Source organism: Argiope bruennichi, chromosome 6 (assembly GCF_947563725.1).
Source record: "Argiope bruennichi chromosome 6, qqArgBrue1.1, whole genome shotgun sequence".
Taxonomy (NCBI): domain Eukaryota; kingdom Metazoa; phylum Arthropoda; class Arachnida; order Araneae; family Araneidae; genus Argiope; species Argiope bruennichi.
In genome coordinates, this window is record NC_079156.1 from 109,095,079 (window position 1) to 109,116,493 (window position 21,415).

General features: G+C 26.6%; 1 protein-coding gene across 1 annotated transcript; it reads right to left on the reverse strand.

Annotated features, from left to right (window-relative positions):
* Nucleotides 1-3,244: 3,244 nt before the first annotated feature.
* LOC129972767 (probable very-long-chain enoyl-CoA reductase art-1) lies at nt 3,245-20,058 on the reverse strand. Its single transcript, XM_056087017.1, has 12 exons — nt 19,898-20,058; nt 16,142-16,192; nt 15,371-15,422; nt 15,180-15,224; nt 14,433-14,539; nt 12,476-12,585; nt 12,275-12,380; nt 9,602-9,674; nt 7,512-7,552; nt 7,374-7,431; nt 6,343-6,477; nt 3,245-3,501 (listed from the first exon to the last, which is right to left on the reverse strand). Exons 1-12 carry the CDS (start codon nt 19,901-19,903, stop codon nt 3,374-3,376), a joined length of 912 nt encoding a protein of 303 aa, XP_055942992.1. The 5' UTR covers nt 19,904-20,058; the 3' UTR covers nt 3,245-3,373.
* Nucleotides 20,059-21,415: the final 1,357 nt, after the last annotated feature.

The following is a 21,415-nucleotide window of genomic DNA, read 5'->3' on the forward strand; positions in this document are numbered from 1 at the left end:
TGTGAAGTAAAATGTCATTTTCGAATGAAAATTGAAAAATTATATTATAAAATAAAGTTTATTGTGTATCTAAGAGCTTTCAGGTAATAAGTAGGTGGAGCGAAAAGCTTGAAAAGTATTCAATAAAGTTAATAATATAAATTCTTAAACAAAAGACATATATCAAGATACAACTTATTTTTATGAATACTCTTATTTAAAAATATCATGTTTTTTTTTAACAAGTCATGGTCTACAACTTTATTTGATTGATATTAAATTGAGACCATTTTTTAACTACATCACGAGCATCTATCATTATATCTTTTAAAGAAAAGAGCAAAATCAATTAACCCATACTTCATACTTATGTTCATTTGAAGGTGGTTGGAAATCAATTTTAGTGCTCTAAATTATCTTTCAGAAATTTCTGAAGATAAAGATGATGTTGGAACAATTTTGAAAGGTAAGACTTTTAATAATTTAAATGTTATCTTCGAAATATCTACCAAATTTAAACATTTTTATTTTTATGTTTTGGTCACGTTTATGTACCGAATTTCATCCGTTTGGCTAAAAGTGTTTGAGTTATCGCATTCACAAAGACATAATACCAAAAATGTGTTTTTGCAGACTCGGGGTGGTGGAGATTCGTCAAAATCTCGAATTCAAATTCATTTCCTCTATACTTTTCCAAGGTCCACAATTTTATTCAAATAAGAGGGATAAGATCTCATTGGAAAGTATTTTTAACCAATGGGAAACCACTCCAAATCGAACTATTTTGGCAATATTTAACACAGTAGGGTTAAAAGATTTTGGTTTGGTTATATTAACGTCCCGTTTGAAGCAACACTAGGGCTATTTTGGGACGGACCTCGCCATTTTGAACCGCGGTCAGATGACGAGGACGACACCTGAGCTGGCACCCCCCTCTCCACATCAGCGGGAGGACGTTTGGTCATGACGGATTTAACGTGCAACAGACCCCATTACACGACGATTCTTCGGTGGAATCGGGTCTCGAACCTGAAACCCTATGGCTCACAAGCCGGGACCTTACCACCAGGCCTCGTTTTGAGCTGGACAGTTGAATTTTGGTATACAACAAAGTTACAGATTTCTATGAAATTTTGATCAAAATAAGTTAGAAGAAGTCCATCTGTCCGCTGTTCGAATATAAATTAACACGATAACTACAAAACAAAGATAACTACGTAGACAAGATTCGGTACACCGATTTAACATCTATAGTGTAGACATCTGTCAAAGTTTGAGACAAAATCAGCAAGGAGTTGACCGTCTATCGATCGGTACTTTCAGAAACATGTAAAGAGATAATTAAAAAACACTGTGGTAAAAAGCTTATAAGCCAGATAACAGCTACGAAACACGGGCAATTGCTTTTGTATTGTGGTCTTGTTAATCGGCTGCAAACCGCAAGGTCCCAAGGTCACGAACCTGAAACCCTCCGGTTCCGAAGCCGAGACCTTACCATCAGGCCACCGCGGCCCTAGGGATAAAAGATACTTCTCTTTCAAGTGCAAAGAGAATAGTTTAACAAAGTCATTGGCATTTCTCTATAAAGTATCGCCCTATGACACCATCTATGAAATTCGGGCACAAGCTTTTGCAATATGACTGATATTTCAAATGGATTGAATAGAATGTCATATTCAATTTGCTCAAGTCATACCATCAATTGACCCTTCCATACATTAAACAGATATAAAGAAGACCCTCCAACACTGATTACCAAGTCATCAAATATCAACAAATTATTGAATAGATATTTCCAAAAATTTTTAACTAGTTGCAACAAATATTTTCAGATCTTAATTATTGATTAGTATATAAGTGAAATATTTTTTTTAAAAAAATGACATAACACGATTTTGTTGATCAAAGAAATTACTTGCTAGACAATTTAAAATTTTTATCACTAATGCTTTTTTTAAGCCATCATTAATCATTTTAACATCATAATAAACTCCCACGTGCATTTTTTAATGAGGAAGGACTCCAATGTTTTTATATTCATGCTGGAATAAGATTCCATTTTCTCTCTCTCTCTAATACTAAACTAAATGGCACGACAGCCCAATGTGGACCAAGGACTACACAGTGCCCATATTTGCTTTTTTGACCGATGGCCCTGGGGTGCAAGACATATGTCTAGGTTAGGTGGTCAGTACCTAACGGGAAACTCCCAGTGTTTAGTTCCTAAGCATGCTTGGTCCTCAGTTTTTCGACCCATTGAAGGGATGAAAGGCTGAGCCGACCTTGCCCAGCCTGAGGATCGAACCTCGGACCTGTGCGTTGGGAGCACCGGGATTCCTCTCTCTGACTAACCATGCTAACAAATTTTTTACTGATAAGAGCATTGTTGAGTGAGGTTTCGGGAAAATAGATTTTTTTCTATGTTTTTTTTTTGATATATATTCGTTTTTGTAGTTTCTTCGGAGTTTATATATCTGTAATTTCTTAGATTTCCTCCAATTTTCGTAGCAACTACAGATTTTTTCGTAGCTGTAGCTGGGTATGGAAGACATACTTTTTTTCTTAACCCTTTAAAGGGCCATTTTTTTCTAGTCATATTATGTTAAAATATTTTTAGGCTTGAAATTAGAATAAGAAAAGAGATTCATTTAGCTTATTAGATAAATTTCATTTGATTCATTAATTAATTTGGCTAATTAATAATTAAGTGACAAACCAAGACACATCATTTTGTGTGAGATAAAGAACTGAAGCATCTAAGTTTCTGTCTTTATAAAAAAAAAATTGTCAGAACTTATGCCAACCTACATAATTTCATACAAAGATTGATAAATTTGGTGGGAAGCATACTTCCCACAGCCTTAGAAAGGGTTAATACCATCTCATCAGACCTTAAATTGTTAAAAAGCATTTCATTTCTAATGTAATGTATTATATTAATGCATCACCCAATATCTTAAAATTTTGTAATAAAGATATGGAACACCATCTCTAAAACTAGTATTAAAAAATTGGATTTTAATGAATTGATAATGCTCCAAATTACTTATTTCTTCTTTATGGATGGGAAAAAAAAAAAAAGAATTTTTGTTCTTAAAAAGTTTATAACAACAAAAAAGTAAATCAATGTATTATCAAATATTTTTTATAGAATACTGGTTACAAATTTGATATGCTTGCTGCATTAGCAAGTTTAATAAATCCTTAATAATGCTATTTCAAAAATTATTAACATTTTTTGACAGTCTACAATACCAGAACAAAATAATTTATAAAGTAAAAATTTTTATTGTATAATAAAAAAAAAAGAAAGAAAAACATTTTATTTCCACATACATGTGCTCATAAGTAGGAATGTGTTACACTTTAGAGTTGCTGAATTCTATAGCTATTCTTACAAAATAAAAGGGATAATGGCCTTTCGGTTTTTGGGATATTTAGAAAATTCCTTCTTGTAGTTGCGATGTTTTCCTAAGGCCCATACAGCCATTTGGTAGAAACCTGCCATAGTAAAGAGTCCAGCTGGGGGAAAAAAAAAAAAAAAAACAATAAATTTTTAATAAGAATGTAAAAAAAATAGTTTAAAATACCATTTAATGGTTTTGTATCAATGGCATGCCCAAGTTTTAATTTCTACTTAAAAACATTCGAATTTTTGGTTACCTTTGTAAGCATACTCATAACCATAACAAGCTTTACAAATATAAATATATAAAGTGCCCACTCTAACTGTGAGTCAATAGCTAATTTTAAAACGATTCAATATATTTCCAAATTAAAAAAAAATGTTCTAATAGAGGTAAAGTATTCTATTTCATGTTATTTGCACCAATAAATGTACAGATGAGAAATTTAAGATATCTACCTTTTTATTCAGTCCTATGATCTTATAGTCATATTTAGAAAACCATTCTTGACACCAACAATTTTTTTTAAAAAAAAAAAAATCATACTTCTACAAAAAAAAAAAAAAAAAAGAAAAAAGAATCCAAAAATGATCAAGTTGCGTAGCTCTAAATATTACTATTTAGGAGTTTTAAATCATTTTAATGATTGCCCAAAAGAATATTCATCTATCAATGCACATTGAAGCCTTGGTTGTTGATTGAAGTAAAATAATATTACACTGGCCCAAACAACATAAAATAAAATTATTTATAACATTTAAGGCATTTAATCTTCCATTACAAAAATATGCCTATCTCTAATGGTTTATATATCAAATATTGAGCAATAATTATAATAGGCATCCTATATAATAATATTTGTACTCCATATCAGTTCTAAACAATTACTTGAGTGGTGTGAGGGATAAAAATATACAGAAAGCTATAACACAGCATGGAATCAAAATCTAATGATGGATGGCAAGTTAGAAAGATGATGCAGGCTTTTTTTTAAATGCATATAGCATTCTGAATCAACCAGAAAGGCAGAAATATAGAATAAAGGTGCCATTCAGTACAAGACGTACTTTCCAAGATAAGAATCCCAAAATGCATATAGACATGCAGATTAAATGGTGCTGCATTCTTTTTACAAATCTCCTTACTATCCTTCATATTGAAAAGCACGGATACAAAGGAATCATACTTCATACTACTGCTTTTGTTAACCTTTTTCTTTCTTACAGATAGTACAGAAGCTGTACCATTTCAGAATTGGGTTTTCATCTTCTGCTGCTACAGAATTAATAATTTCTCTAACTACATAGCATAGTCTAATTTCTCTTTCTCAATCAACCATTTTATATCTGATGAGTATTTGATTATATGACTAATTATTAATGAATAAAAACAAAGTGATTCCATTTTTTTTAGAAGAGTGAAAAGGACACCATTATTTTTACCTTTGAATTCTTTAAAATGATTGGAAAGCATTCTAACAAACAATCTTAGGTTTAAAAAATAAAATTTAAAATCTATGAGACATTTATTCAGTTAATTATAAGTAGAAAAGTATTTCTAATATTACCTGATAAGTAGATTTGTCATTAAAAACATTCTTGCATAAGTTGAGCAAATTTAAACCTTAATGACTCATAATTATATGAATTCAGTTCTTAACAGATTTTCATAATACATCCCTCATTTGGATATTAATACAGGAATAAAAAGTAATTTCCATTCTGTTATATTAAAATGGAAATGAAATTATCATTCAAAAATGTTTTTTAAATTCTTCAGAATGGATGAAAGCTTTTGTTACAAAGTAAAGTAAAGGATTGGTAGTACTTATTTTAACTCTAAAAGGTATGGATTACCTTGAACTTTATATTTGTATTCTAATAAATCAAAGCTTTGTAACATTATATTATATTAACAGGTCTTGCAAATTTTAAGCATACACACACTTTAAAAAATGTCATTATGTGTTTACTAATAAGATTTTTAGAGATATCCAAGTATTAGCTATAAAACAATTCAGAATAATTTACTTTACTTTTTCTGTATTAGTAGTAAAGATGTTGAGCACCCCCCCTCCCTCTCTATATATACATATAGGTACAGACAATATTGATAACACATTTAATTTTTAATCCTTCTTCTACCAATGTCACATATGAGATGTTAACATTTTCTTACTTGAACCTGGCATCACAAATATGTGACAAATTCATGGTCAGTTTATGATAATTATGTGTACCAAATTATGATCCAAATAGATGAGTTATATCAAAAAAACAATAAAACTTATTTTTAATTTTCAGATACTCCACATTTTCTTGTGCGCCATGTGCAAGTTTACCAATAAATAGCAGGCAAAAGTTCACAACTACTATGCATTTTTAAGTAATATAAAGTTACACAGTTGTCAATTGGGCTACGTATATGGGCATATTTGTTAAAAAAAAAGCATCTTCTTAGAATTGAATAAAATTTACCACATCTAAATAAAACAAATTCCATTATATTGAAATCCACATGAAAAATGTTTAGCAATAGCAATGTAAAATTCAAAGCCATTTTTCAATACAACATGAACATGTCTTTCTAAATAATAATAATAATAAAAACAATTTCAAAATAAGTAATCTTATTTTTACAATATGTTGCTTGATCAGAAAAATTAAATTTCAAAATAGATATAAATAACAAGAATGAAGTCAGATTCATACATTTTTAAGCATGATTAAGTCATGTATCATAAAAGTAAATTAAAATCCCAATAACTAAAAGTAATTGGTACAAATATTTTTCTAGCAAAACAAATGTATGCATTTTTATTAATTAATTTTAGTATGTAAAAATCAATTTTATAATTCCACTAAATGAAACTGAAGGATTAATAACAATTCTTTATCCATTTAAAGAAGGAAAAAAAAAAAAAAATTAAAAATTGAATTTGTGGAAACATTCTTACCTGGCAGCAAATTAGTCATTACTGAGAAAGATACCCACGCCATTACTTCATAAGTGTAGTTAGGGCAAGAAACGTAGTTGAACAGCCAGGTAAATGGATTGCTAGTTGGCATTGGAATTTTTCTTTCAGTTGAACCTAAAGATAATTTTTGAATTAGTTTATAAATAAAAGAAACCCCTAAAATTTTGTATTATTGCTTTCTTAATTCTAAGGAATATTTTTTTAAATGTAATATTAAAATAATTTCATTTCATGTAACAATAAACATTATTTTAAAAATTAAAATAAATTTTAAAAAATTAAATAAATTTTAAAAACAGGCATTTTTTAATTCTAAGGATAAAAATTTCTTCCCAAATTATTAGTACTTATTTTAAAATCAATAAAACCATTTCTTATTCATTAATTGAAAGGATTAAGAAACTAAAATTTAAGCTCAATAAAACTTATGTTACATATATAACACATTCTCATCATAAATCATGTATTACTTCACTGAACTTATAAATTGTTGCAATCTGAAAAAGTTACAAGATTAAAAGGACATTTATATATAAATACTACACATTAATTTTTTTTATAAAAAAAATTCATAAATTACCTAATATTAGACTTTGAATTTATTTATTACTTTACTTTGAATTTATTTCACTTCAATCTATTCATACAAAAACAGAAAAAAATAAATAAATCATTTTTCAAAATGCAAGATATTAATAAGATAATCTCATGATCATTTATTTATATATTTCAAAGTACATAAATAAAGTTCTTTTTTGTGAAGAAAATTTTTAAGTTAAGTAATAGATATTGAGGTAATATGGATATATTCTTAAAAATTTGTTTAATTCATCACCAATTCAATCAACTCCATAAAATATTTATATTTTCAAAAATTTAGCATACATATGTAATTTATTTTTAAATATTAATTATTTTTAATTTATAAATTGATTAAATGAAAGTACTATCATTTTGCCATTAACAATCGAAGCTTGCTTTTATTATTTCAAACATAGAATTTTTCATACCTTCGGGACGTAAATTTCGCAGAGCCAAATGAATGCTCAAGTTTCCAAGTTCAGCAAACTAAGGGAGATAATTCTAGTTAATGCTTATACAAATTTTTGTAGTGCTGAAATTAACAAACAAGTAAATGGTGTACTTACAATAAAGGCAGCAAGACTACCATATATTTGCATCTGGCAAGCTACAAGAGAAACATTTACATTATTAAATTTTGAAATAACAAAATAATCTGGTAATCAAAAATTATTAATGGAATGACTGAAATAAGATGTCTGTGGTTGAAACATCCTTTTTCCATAATGATCAGTAACTATATTTGGAATAATAATTATAAAACATTTAAAAGAGTTTCTAATATATAAGATAAAACATTATTGACAGACAATATTTTATTGCTTAATTTATATATTTTAAAAATTAAAATCTCGTTATGATAGCACACACAAAGAAAAATGCATTTATCTTAACATATATAAAAGAATTAAAGGTTTTATTATATTATAAAATATACTTAATATTTTTTTAAAAAAATAAGTAAATAAAATTTGTATATCAAGCTTAGTTTTTAAATTCGAAAGTGGTTTATATTTGCTTTACAAAAATAGCTTTGGGACAGTAATTTGAGCCTAAGTTACCGAGAGAAAACATTAAAATTTTCAATAAATTTAATTAAAGCATTGAAATACCGTTTCTTAAAAAAAGTCTACAACCCTAAAAATAACTACATATCAAATTTCACAGATCTATGTCTACTGATCAACTCTGCAGTGTTTTGAATGATCTTTTCATCATGTTATAATTGAGAGACAGATATTGATCGATAGTAGTATCAAACATATCACAATAAACAGATAGTATGGGAGCTTACAAATATTACCATTCTAAAATACATAATAAAATATCAAGAAATGTCCTAATTAATCCAAATTCTCAATTATTATTAATTACTGTTTTTTAAAAAAATTCACCTTCATTTGCTTAAATAAAAAAAAAATTAATTATAAGATATTTTTTGTGTGATACCTATCTGTTTATATATCCAACACCCACTCCTAAAAGTATTATATCAAAGATATATGCAGAAAACCATTAAAAAGAAACTAATATTGTGTATGTACTCAAACTTACTATGTAATAGATATGAATGCCTCTATTGGAATTATGAAATACATATAACAAAAGTTAATTATTGAAAACAAGAGAAATGAAACAAAATAGCATGATCAAGACTTTTTAAAGCAAAAGTATACATATTAATTCTAAACAAATATAACTCTGTTTGTTTACGTCATCCCTTCCCTCTTTCACTTGGTAAGCAATCAAGAACTAAAGTAAGTGTTCTCCCAGAAATATTCTCGCATACTCACTGATAAATGTACATGCATATTATTAACTAAGAGCCATAACTGATTATTATTATTAACTAAGAGTGTGATCTTTAATCACTGGGATAAATTTTAATACACCAGATAAAATTGAATGTGTATTTTGGATACCTTTTTTCAGACCAATCGAAACTAAAATTAAATACAGAACTACTACTGTAATCACACATTAAAGTTCATATATTTAAGTCTTTGCAGTTTTGAGTTACGATGAAATTAGAGGCATACTTCTACTTAAGATATAAAATCTTTGAACCAAATTTTATCTATTTCGCACTTATTGCTTACCTTTTATTAGAACAGTCATACAGAATTCCTCTGAATAGATTTTATTCAAAAATTTTATAGAAATCCACAAATTTAGAGCATAGATCATATACTAAATTTTATCCATTTAACACAAAATGCTTTTTCGTTATTGCGTTCACAGACAGACAAGAATAAAACCAAAACTGTACTCTTTGGACTGTGGGAGGTATGAAATATGGATATTCATTAAATTCTTGAGTTCCAATCTTTTGACAATAACAATACTTTCTAGCACACTTTGTATAAAAAAAAGTACAATTTTCATAGAGGAAGGAAAGACTAAGAAGAATGTATGTTAGAATGTATAGTAAACATGAAGTGAAAGTACCATTAAGATGTCTAGGCTGAACAATTAGTACTATATTCACTAAAAGTGGACAGCCAATAATTACCGTTAAAAAAATTAAACAAAATTTTTTTTTGAATAAGACAATTACACAGATTATTATTGAAATACTGAGTGTCAACATGTTATATAAAAGTATGAATTCACATGATTACATTATTTTTAACTGCATCACTAAAACAAATCTTACCTGGAGCAGTGTACAGAGGGTGATTAGCATAATATCCAATGTAGAGGCCAAACAACCAATAGTATGAGCAGTTCTATAAGAAATTTCAAAAACATCCAAATATTAAATCAGAAAAAAAAAATTATAAATAACATCAAAATCTAGATAGAGTGTTTATTTTTATTACTGACAGAAATTTAAACAGCTAATCTCTGATTTCATGTACATGAACCTTCCACAAATGGCGACTTTATTTTAAATGCTAACAGCGTTTAGCGACTGATGCATGTTAGTTTGTTAATGATTATGTATGGTTTTAATTAACCACTTAACTGCTTTATTTTCTTTCCTATCTAATAAGATTACATCTTCTATTTTGGGAATATTTTCTTATTTTGATTCAAATGGAAATCTATTGAATACTCAATTTATCTATGTATTCAAAATAATTTTAAAATTGAATTATAATCATTATGAATGGTTTATTTTTTCTTACAACTATCAAACTTCGATAAATCGACGCACGTATGACACTCGGGCAAAATAGTTAAGCAGTTAAACTCCTTATACATGACTGAATATTCATGTTTCTCTCGACAAAAACTTTAAAATTTCAAACCAAAGTAGATATTGAAAAGTAATATTCTTTTTAATTATCAAATACTATTAGGTACATTGTGCATACAAAACTCAAATAAAAATATTGAAATCAATTAGCATCATAGTAACATGGAAAAAACAACTTTAGTTTCATCAAATTAAAGGGGAGGAAAGAATATTTAGAACAATTAAAATTTAAGCATGCACAGTAAAGATTTTCATTTTATGCAGAACTGTAACTTTCTTATTCAGTATGTAAAATTGATTTAAATACTTAAGTATTATATTTTGCATGCAAGTAAAGATTTGCTGGATGGAAACCTATTGTTAAAAAACACAAAGTTGCCATAAAAACAAATATAATCACACAACAAAAAGATAATTTTCTTTAATCTGTCCCCCTGAAATCTCCATAATAGGATAATATGCATTATCAGTTAACTGAGTAATTAATTTATATTCAAATCGTTTTGCATTGAAATATTTTGTCATAACTGGCTAACAGATTAATATTTTGGAACATTTCCTCTATACATTCACAAAAAAAAAAAAAGTAGTAAAACAGCAATAAAATATTTATTACATATTTTATATAGCATATTTATTACAATGCTACCATAGAATATATATAAAATAATTATAAACTTCATTCTTTAGCATTAATCAGACTAGAATCTAAGGAGAATGAAGATGATGAGAAGAAGAAACAAATGAAAGAGAACATTACATATATGTACCAATAATGAAGTTACAATTTAATTGGAATAATGAAAAGTTTTGTTACAAACTGAACATAAAAATATTTTTTTAAATTGTCAAAATTAAAGAAAAAAAATAATATTAATAAAAGGCTTTTTTTTTTAAATTTTAAGATAATGAAAAATTATTTTTGTGAAATATTTTCTGTAAATTATAATAGAAACATGTAAAAATTTTGATTAATTTCAAACAAATAAAATGTATTTAATTAAAATATAAAATATTTTAATTAAATACATTTTAATTTAATTTAATTATATTTGTCTCAACTTTGGCAGTTCAAAATACAATAATCTGTACAGCCGAGTACAAAAAAAATCATACAGACACGCAAGTTTTTATTATTGAAAAAGATTTAGCAAAAATAGGGTAGGGGGCGAGAGAAGTATTATTATCACCAAAAGCAGACTCAAACAGCCAGAAATCCATTGTGATGGTAAAATTTTATTGATATTATTGCAATCAAAAAGTGTATCAAATCTAAATACCAAAATTTAACAGTATGAACTAGGCAATTTTCAGCCAAATATATAATGTAAGCATCTTTTATCAATCAAAATTTAATACCAAATTTAATTATACCAAAACTTACATAATTTGGTATCTAGTTCATTAATAGAAAAGAGATATTTGGCAACAAAGTATTGCTTGGTAACACCCGATGTCAAGTTAATGGAAAAATAACTTTTATGTTAGAACCATTAATGAATAATAATTTACCCTTATTAAAATTTCTATTTTTTAAAAATAGATTCTAAAGTGTCAAATTACAGAGTAACATTTTATTTTTCAGAAGTAAACTTCACATTTATCAACAGAGAAATTTTATATAAGTTTTTTTTGCCAGTTTTGATAATGCTTTAAGTTAATAAAAATGCGAAAGTGAATTAATGTAAATTTATTAACAATGCAAAATTAATTGAAATATAAAAGATATACGGAAAAAAGACTTTTGCAATTTTAATATGACATTAAATATTTACAGACCCAAAATGCGATTATATCTGGTCATAAATAGCTTAAATAGTATTTGTCTCTCTGCTGTTTTGTGCACTACTGAAAACGTTTAAAACAATGTAGTGAATTTGAAGGTGCATGCAGAGCGAATGAAACAATTACTATCGTGTCAGAAAAATAAAACATTAGCTACAGATACATCAACAAAAATAACATTTGATTTATCTACAGACTCCATTTTAATTGGAATCCAATTTGGTGTTTTTCATTTCCAAAAGTTTTCACATATTTACAAAATTGAAGGAAGAAGTGTTGAATTTGTACAAATTTCAAATTTTATTGAATGAATATTTAAAAATAAATGTATAGAAGAAATACCTTAAAAAGATTACGCATTGGCATAGTGGCATGAGAGAACCTATGAATAAAGAGTGTTTCCAGCAGACGCTTTGAATAATGGAAAATCCAACAAATAACTGCTATGCTAAAATGAAAAAGAAAAAAAAAGTATTCAAAAAATCATACATGCAATGAAATAATAAAATGAAATGTCAACATTTAAACAAACATACTACTTACTGAACAACGGGATGGATTGCTTTATTTGCATCAGCTCCATACATAAAAGCAGGCCGAAAGTAAGTGGCCACATAAAGAGCAAGAGGGCCAGCATATTCAAACAAGAAAACCTATAAAGTAAAACAAACAATATTTTCTCAAGTTGGTTTATTTTTGGAAAACAACCCTTCTGTCAGCAAGTTATGCTCCAAATTTATAGCAATTCAAAGGACAGAATGTACAATTTTTATGGATTTTGCAATATAAGATAGCTATATTTGGTGCATTCATGCATGATTTAACAGCTATGCACAAGCAAAAAAGTGACACTATTTATACTTGGCGACAGCTGTTATTAAATATTAGCAAGTTGCAAATATTTTTAATACAAATAACAAAATATTTCAAAACAAATTAAGATTAAACAATTCTGAACAATGTAAAAATGGATTTCATTTCATTTATTAAAAATTGAATACAAAAATCACCATAAATGATAATATAAAAACTTTAACTCATCAATCATTTTCATATTATATAAGCCTGCATAAATTTTCTTCTCCTTCCAAAAAAAAAAATCAATAAAAAGAAATTTTTTCTATTGGGGCTGTCTTTTTTATTATTAACAAATACTTAAGAAGCAAATCACTACAGAATAGCAATTAAAAACAAACCATTAAAAAATTTATCCAAAAAGAAGTAAAATTATAAAATAATTTTGATATTAAAAGTAAAATTTTACAAAAGTTTTTGGGGAAAAAAATTACTCAGGCAAATCTAGATAATATATAAATATTTCTAAAATTCTGTTGATATTGAAAAGAGAATTATTTCATTTCAATTCATACAAGAACTAGAAATTGATAAGGCATAGAAATACTAAATGATAATTTGTTACCATTTAGAAATCTTAATAAAAAGATTTAAAATACCCTTTCATTTTTAAATGTTTATTTCATGTTCAAACTATTATACAGTTAATTTATACAGAAATTATACATCCTAATATATTATTATTTTCATTAGAAATGATACTCTTTAAACATTGTCAATTTTAATTAAGCTGTTTTATTGGATCTTTAAACTGATCCAATAAAGATAATTAAAACATATTAATAGCACACAAACTTTTCTTTTATAGCTTATGAAACAGATGCATTGTATAAAAAAGTAATTTATTCAGTAGATAGAATGACTTACAATATGTAAATCAGAATCAGAATATTAAAACATATTAATAGCACACAAACTTTTCTTTTATAGCTTATGAAACAGATGCATTGTATAAAAAAGTAATTTATTCAGTAGATAGAATGACTTACAATATGTAAATCAGAATCAGAATATTAAAACATATTAATAGCACACAAACTTTTCTTTTATAGCTTATGAAACAGATGCATTGTATAAAAAAGTAATTTATTCAGTAGATAGAATGACTTACAATATGTAAATCAGAATCAGAATATTAAAACATATTAATAGCACACAAACTTTTCTTTTATAGCTTATGAAACAGATGCATTGTATAAAAAAGTAATTTATTCAGTAGATAGAATGACTTACAATATGTAAATCAGAATCAGAATATTAAAACATATTAATAGCACACAAACTTTTCTTTTATAGCTTATGAAACAGATGCATTGTATAAAAAAGTAATTTATTCAGTAGATAGAATGACTTACAATATGTAAATCAGAATCAGAATATTAAAACATATTAATAGCACACAAACTTTTCTTTATAGCTTATGAAACAGATGCATTGTATAAAAAAGTAATTTATTCAGTAGATAGAATGACTTACAATATGTAAATCAGAATTGCTAACAAATTGAATTCTGTCAAAGAATAGTTAATAACCTAGTGTGGCAGAAAAGAAAACTGGATACATACTATCTCAAAAAAATAATTATTATATAATTTTCAAAAGTTAAATTTCACAGATATAATTCTAAAAAACTATTTGCACTTACAGTTTTCCATCCTATTTGTGGTCCAAGGTCTTTCAAATACAATTGATTACTTTGTCCTTTAAATTCAACTGACTGTAAAGTTAAATTGTCAGCTAAAAACTTTCCACCTAAAATGAAAGACAAAAGAAAAAAAAAATAAATTCTTAATTTTCATATAAAGCATTTAAAAAAAAAGATAAAGATAAAAAGAATACAAGAAATATTTTTAAAACATTTATTAAAATTTAAAAAACATGACATCACAGGCTTCAAAATTCCACATTAAAATGGGCAATGGAATTAAAATACTCAATTTTCTTTCATTTTTTTAATTGTACAAAATTTCAAGATAAGAGAAAAATATAAATTAAAATTTTAATGCTTAAATATTTATGATTTTTTTTAAAGATATATATATATTTTGCCAAAAATTGCATGCAAAAAGAAAATCTTTTTTATTAATTAAAAAAGCTATTCAATGGCAATTCTGAGGCAGATCTAGTAATTTTCTGCCATGAGCAGACGATAAGAATGCTATCAAAAATAAAATCTCAAACTTCAAAATTCCTTGTTATACTAATGAAAGAACATTTGAGCTACAATATCTGATTATACATGCATCTGCTCCATATTATATAAATCAGATTTTTGACGGATTATTTCCTAACTCTGAAACCAAGATATGACTTGTGAGATATGACAAATCCATATATCAATAGAGAGAATGTAAAATTTAAATGTCAGCCCTATCAAATAGATTATACTTACGAGGTTCCAATCTCAAAGCTTGTCTACATGGATGAAGTTTCCTTTCTGTAAAGAAAAGAATATATATATATAAGTAAATAAAATCTAACACAGATGTTGTGCACTAACACATTTTGCATTATTAAAGTTGTAGTATGTATACTAACATTTTATACAACAAAGGAAATATTATTGATTTTGAAAATACTCACTGATTTTGTGGATTTCTTTTTTTATATCATAAATGGTAGTTGTTGATGACAACTGAAATAAAAATTAAAAGATTTAAAAACACTCTCTACATTGTAGTTTAAATAATACTACAGATATTTTTATAAATAAGTATTTAAATCTATAATTTCCAAATTAATATAAATTCATCCAACTCATTTAACAATAATCAAAAAATGTTATTGAAAACTGGCTACACATCGTGGTTGATGAAGTATGGGATGGTGAGGTTAACTTGCTGTTTGATTCATTTTATTGGTATTGAAAATGGGATGATGTTAATATATTAAACTTTTAAAACATAATTTGATGATTTTTTTAAATCAACAATTTTAAAAAAGAAAACTTGATAGATGAAAGTAAAATGAGAATAATGATAAATATCAATACTGAAAATACAGTAAGACATACAATCATGAATTCTTAGATATAAAAAAGATATGGGATGCATTAATGCATAGGATCAAATTTTAACATGCATCTTTATTATAAGAAAATTATGTTAAGGAAAAGGAAAATACATTTCATTTAACAACAGACAAGCTAGTTTATCATACACATGTTCTACATTATAAATTCAACTATAGACTGATACAGATGCAATGGCCTTTATTTTATTGCAGCTGAAAAATTAGAGCAACTGATGTACAGTTAAATAATAGATGCAGAAGATACTCTTCAACTTTTAATGTGAATTAATACTAATTTTATATCAGATAAATATACAAATACGTGAAAAAACCTATACTTACATCTTTTAAATGAGCAACAGGTTTGGTGCTACTACCTTGAAGAATTTCGATCTAATCAAAATTTTAAAAAAAATTAACAAAATAGTATAATTGTTTATCATAATTAAGTAACTGATAGAAACATAATGCTCTAAGATAAATATAAAAATACATATGTACAAATACTATTTAATTTATAAATATTAAAAATAGATATTTAATATACAGATATTTATCAAAAAAAATTTCAGAGTCATCAAATAAAAATTTAAAATTTTCATAATCAACATACATTTTAATTTCTAAATTAGTTTTCTTAAAAGATATTTCCAGAAATGAAATAGTAATTCAGACCCAAGAAGAAAGTGGGATCCAATTAATAGAATATTTCTGTAAACAATTTACATTAGCATAAAAATATTAAGAAATTTTATTAGCATAATATCATTTCTCTCTATTCAGAAATATCATGTTTTAATATTTCAAAAAAATTACAAGAAATGACACTTTAAAAATTTTTTGGACATAAATTTTTACAGAAGAAAGTGAATTCCCCATTATTAGCATGAAAGTTACCTTCTACATTGCCATTACATTGGAGTTAATTCAAGATTCAACTTCATTTACTTTGCACAATTAATACACTGATCTGTTAATGATACAAAAATTTTTCAAGTAAACATGCACACTATTTGGAAATGTAGCGAGATGAAAAGAATAACACCCAAGATGGCAGCCTTTCTCCAGATTCCCAAATCAATGGGAAGACATTTAACATATAATTCATTTAATACTGATGGCAGATTTGGATAAAAATTAATCTTGAACTTCCAACAATGCCTCATACCTCTTTTCGGTATGAGGGAAAAGAAAAAAGTTCAAACATTGTGCTAATGCTCTGAATAAACACTTTAAGGATAATAGATGATTAATGTATAATTGTAATTGTTTCAAATGATTATGTTCATTATATTAGTGAGCATTAAGTTTCACTGAAAATTAAAGGAGGGGGGGGGAAAGCAATTTGACCAAGGAGATAAACAGATATTTATTTTTAGAGATGGATGTATTACAAGTTGTTAAAGGCCTTAAAAAAGAACATACATGACATGCAAATAAAATGCAGATAATATACTAGATAATTGGCCCAAGAACAAAAATTATAATTTTAATTTTATAATTATAATCAAACATAATATCAAAAAGTATTTTGCGAAAGCAAGTACAATTATTATGACCTTTGCCCTTTTGAAAAAGAAAAGGCAACCAGCAAGCAAAGCAAAAGGTGCATGAAAAAACACAATTCCTCTTTTACGGTCATATACCTGTCGAACTATAAAATTAATAAAATAAGGGAGGCAAAGAAGTAACATTCTGATATAGAATGAACCATTCACCAAAAAAATGTGATGCCATTAGAGTCGTGTTATTTGTATTGGTCTTTATCTGAAAAATCAAAAATGGTATTTTTGAAACAAAATTCTAGCCTTATAACTCTCATTCCACAATCTAATAAATTAAAAACATTACTCTATCATATGACATAAATATGCAATAAATATATTTTTATAAAGTATATAATTGAAGCAAAAATGGGCTCTAAAAGAAATTATAAGAAAAATGAGTAATAGTAAAAGAATGATAATTAAGATATTTAAGATTTTTTTAATGATAAATGTAATGTAGTTTATGGCTAATTTTCTGTCAGTGGAACACAGACAAAACTTTGTCAAATCTCAGCAATGATAGATAGCATTAATCAAATTGACCAACACTCAAGCTTCATCATAACGGAATTTTACTATTCAAAATATTACTTCTTTTTTAGGTACTTTCAAACCTAATGGGATACAAGTACATTTGGAGCAATGTTGAAAGGATTAACTAATTACAAATATTTATAAGTAATAATTTCCTTCGATGGATTTTAAATCTCTCAATGCTCTAAAGAGTTTAAAGGTGATTATTTGGAATTTTATTTTGCTACTTACTGACTGGCATTCGCAAGAGTCCCTCCCTCCCCCCCAAAAAAACCTTTTAAATATACTTTTGTTATTTATGATATTTTTTAAGTCATTCTCAAAATCAAAAAATTTCTCCAGATATAAAATAACAAGGCAATATTCAACAAAGATCTAGAAAAACTATGTAAGAATTCACATCTTTCTAGTCGCACTTATTTTCCAAAATACCAAAAAAGAACACAGTGAACAGTTCATAAGTAATTACATAAAATGCTGTTCTTCTGAAAAATTAATATACTCAGTATGCCTTTATTGTAACATTAATTTAAAATATATAATAGAAAATGAGATTATTTAAAGATTGGGAATGGAAAACAAAGTTAAGTGACAAACTACAAATTTTACAGATAAATAAATTAAAAAAAAAAAAAAAAAAAACAGTTTCAGGTTGTTTTTGGAGCAAACAGTATTTTCTAGTTAGTGATGTTTATTTCTTGCCTTAATACTAGACTAAATGGCATTTACAATGTTCTTTATGTACCATATCACTGTACTTATGTGATTCATTGTATATACCAACACATTTTGCAACAATTTAAAGTGTGTTTGGCACTTCCATCATTCTTTAGGTTAAAGGCATTTGCTACATTATGATTTGGGAAAAAAATTCTTTTATCTTGACAATTATTGCATTTCCAATTTTCAGACTTAATTTCTAGAAAAAGAGAATATAAATTTATCTATAAAATTTCTTACAATAAAAAAAATAACTCAAAGGTAAATCAATTGAAATCAGAGATAAAATAGATCTTTTACCAAAATAGAAAATATTAAAATATTATAAACCAATATATTTCACAAAGAGAATTTATGAACAAGTATTTGAAAATTAAATATGTATTAATGGTAGCATAAAAAAATGCATTGAAATTCTGAATACAACAAATACAATTTAAATCAAACTTTCTAGTAAATGTAAAATCAAATTCGAGGAATATGCATTTATATATACATTTAAAATATTCCTAACTATAAAATTCTATTATTAAAATCTGGATAACATCTTGTTTTAGTGCAAATTAAGTTTGCTTAATAATTAAAAGAATTTTTTTTAAAAATATGTTCAGAAGCAATTTATGCAATGAATTTTTAAAAATATTTCAAATGAAATTCTTAATTTAATCGCCACCAATTTCAATTTACTATTTGATGTGCCAACATTGTGCATTTGTATTAAACAAAGGAATATTCTTCCTTCAGACAGATGAAAGGAAAATTAGCAACTTCTTTTCGTCACTTTTTTCGAGGTAAAAAAATGATCTAATTATAATGAGCAGTTCAGGAAATACTGTCAAGTACATTTTAAAGAATAAGGAAAAGATGCACAAAATATAAAAGGAAAGTCAAGGCTACAATAATTATAGTTTGCAGACGAGTCGCAAATTAAAACAAAAATGATGAGCTTGTGAAATCATAGGCTGCAGAATTTGGTATTAGATAACTAATCTGAAATTCACGTTTGGAAAGGAGTATGGAAAACCATAATTAAAAGAATCCGAATTATAAAACAATTAGTGAATTAGTATTATAATTTAATTTTTAGTTTACAGCTAAAAAGGTTTCGAAAAACAAGTAATCGTTTTTAAAATGCCGGAATAAATGATTGCAACATCGATTAAACGAAATTTTCCCGTAGTTTCATGGTATATAACATTCGAATATAAATATTATTTTATCTCCAAGTATTATATTAAAATGAATAACGTTCTAAAGTCAAAATTTTTCCAACATGCATAATAAATGGCAGTCTTACCTCCATGCCGACTGATCAAAACCGTCGACGTTCGAGAAAAATAAGCCGGAGTGTAAATTTTGTTGTTTTCAAATCCAAAACTAACGATAGCCGAATGCCTCGTTACTTTAGACTCAGGTTACACCTTCCTCCAGTAGCAGAATTCATGCAGCAGCGTTCACGAGCGAACGCATGACCTCGCAATCTTGCTCACGTGACCAGCTATACAACCAATGATACTTCACAAACCTAAGTTGAAGGTGCATCGCTTGAGGAAAATGTATTTAGCGGAGTCAATGAATTTTCTCTATTAATTTCGAATTTCCACTGCATGCACGCTTTATAACATTCGTTGTTGAAAGCAATATAAATAATGGAAGCTTTTAAGTTGTAACTGCACAAAAAGAATATAAAATACAGAAAACGTGCTTAAAATACGAAATTCGTAAATGAAAGAGATTTTGTTTTCTTGTGTCGTATTAGTTTAGCTAAAATGTGTTCAGTTAATTGGAATGGAATTAATATGGAATTGATACATTTGTACTTTTCTGCATAAATTCCGCATTTCATAGATGTAAAACCTAGTTGTTGTCAGGTCGGATCAAACCCTGTAGAGTCCCTCAAATTATGCGAGTTTCAAAAGCGCCTTTCTTTCCCTCAGCAAGGCCGTACTAAAGTAGGTCACTTGGGGCCCCATAACTTAAAGGTACTCTGAGCCCTTCAGCTTTTTTTTTTTTTTGGGGGGGGGGGGGGTATGGGGAAGGGGGGGATTGCGATATTTTGAAAGTATACAGTTTTATGTTTTCATTCGATTCTAAAGGCCGAGCAATTAAATTGATTCAAATCAATATCAAGTATTTTTTTAACGTTATTCCAGTAACATTCTCAACTAATTTTTATTTGCCAGTTTTATGATTCTAAAAAAATACGTTGTTTTAATTAATTAATAATTGTTGTTTAATCAATTATTAAATGTTTTTAAACTATGCCAAAAAATTGTCATTTTTTTTCTATTTTATTTAGAATTTTTAAAAATTTTTGAAAACACGATCTACTGCAATTAACTTTTTAAAGTTTAATCTGCAATTTTTTACAATTTCATTTTGACAAAAATCGCTGACTTAAAATAGTATATAAAAATTTATATTAAAATTGACAAAAAAAATTTTTGATTTTTGTAAGTCCAAGAAGGTAAAGAGACTGAAATTAATTGTCAAAGGGTTGCTAATTGCTAATTGTTTCTACAACTTAAAAAACATGATATTTTCTATGGATTTTAATTTAATGTTTATATCAGGTTTAAGTGACAAACAAGATAACCAGAGAAAATAATAAAATATTCAATTCCAATCGTCTCCTAGTGAAATTATTTTAATTACTTGCGTATAAAAAATGTTTAACTTCAAAAATAATTTAAATCAAAATGGTAAAATACAAAATATTTTTAACACAATCTAATTGTTTCAACACAAATTTTGACTTGAGGTGTTGACTTTTGACACAATCAGCTAACAAAAAATTGCTCCATTCAATATACAA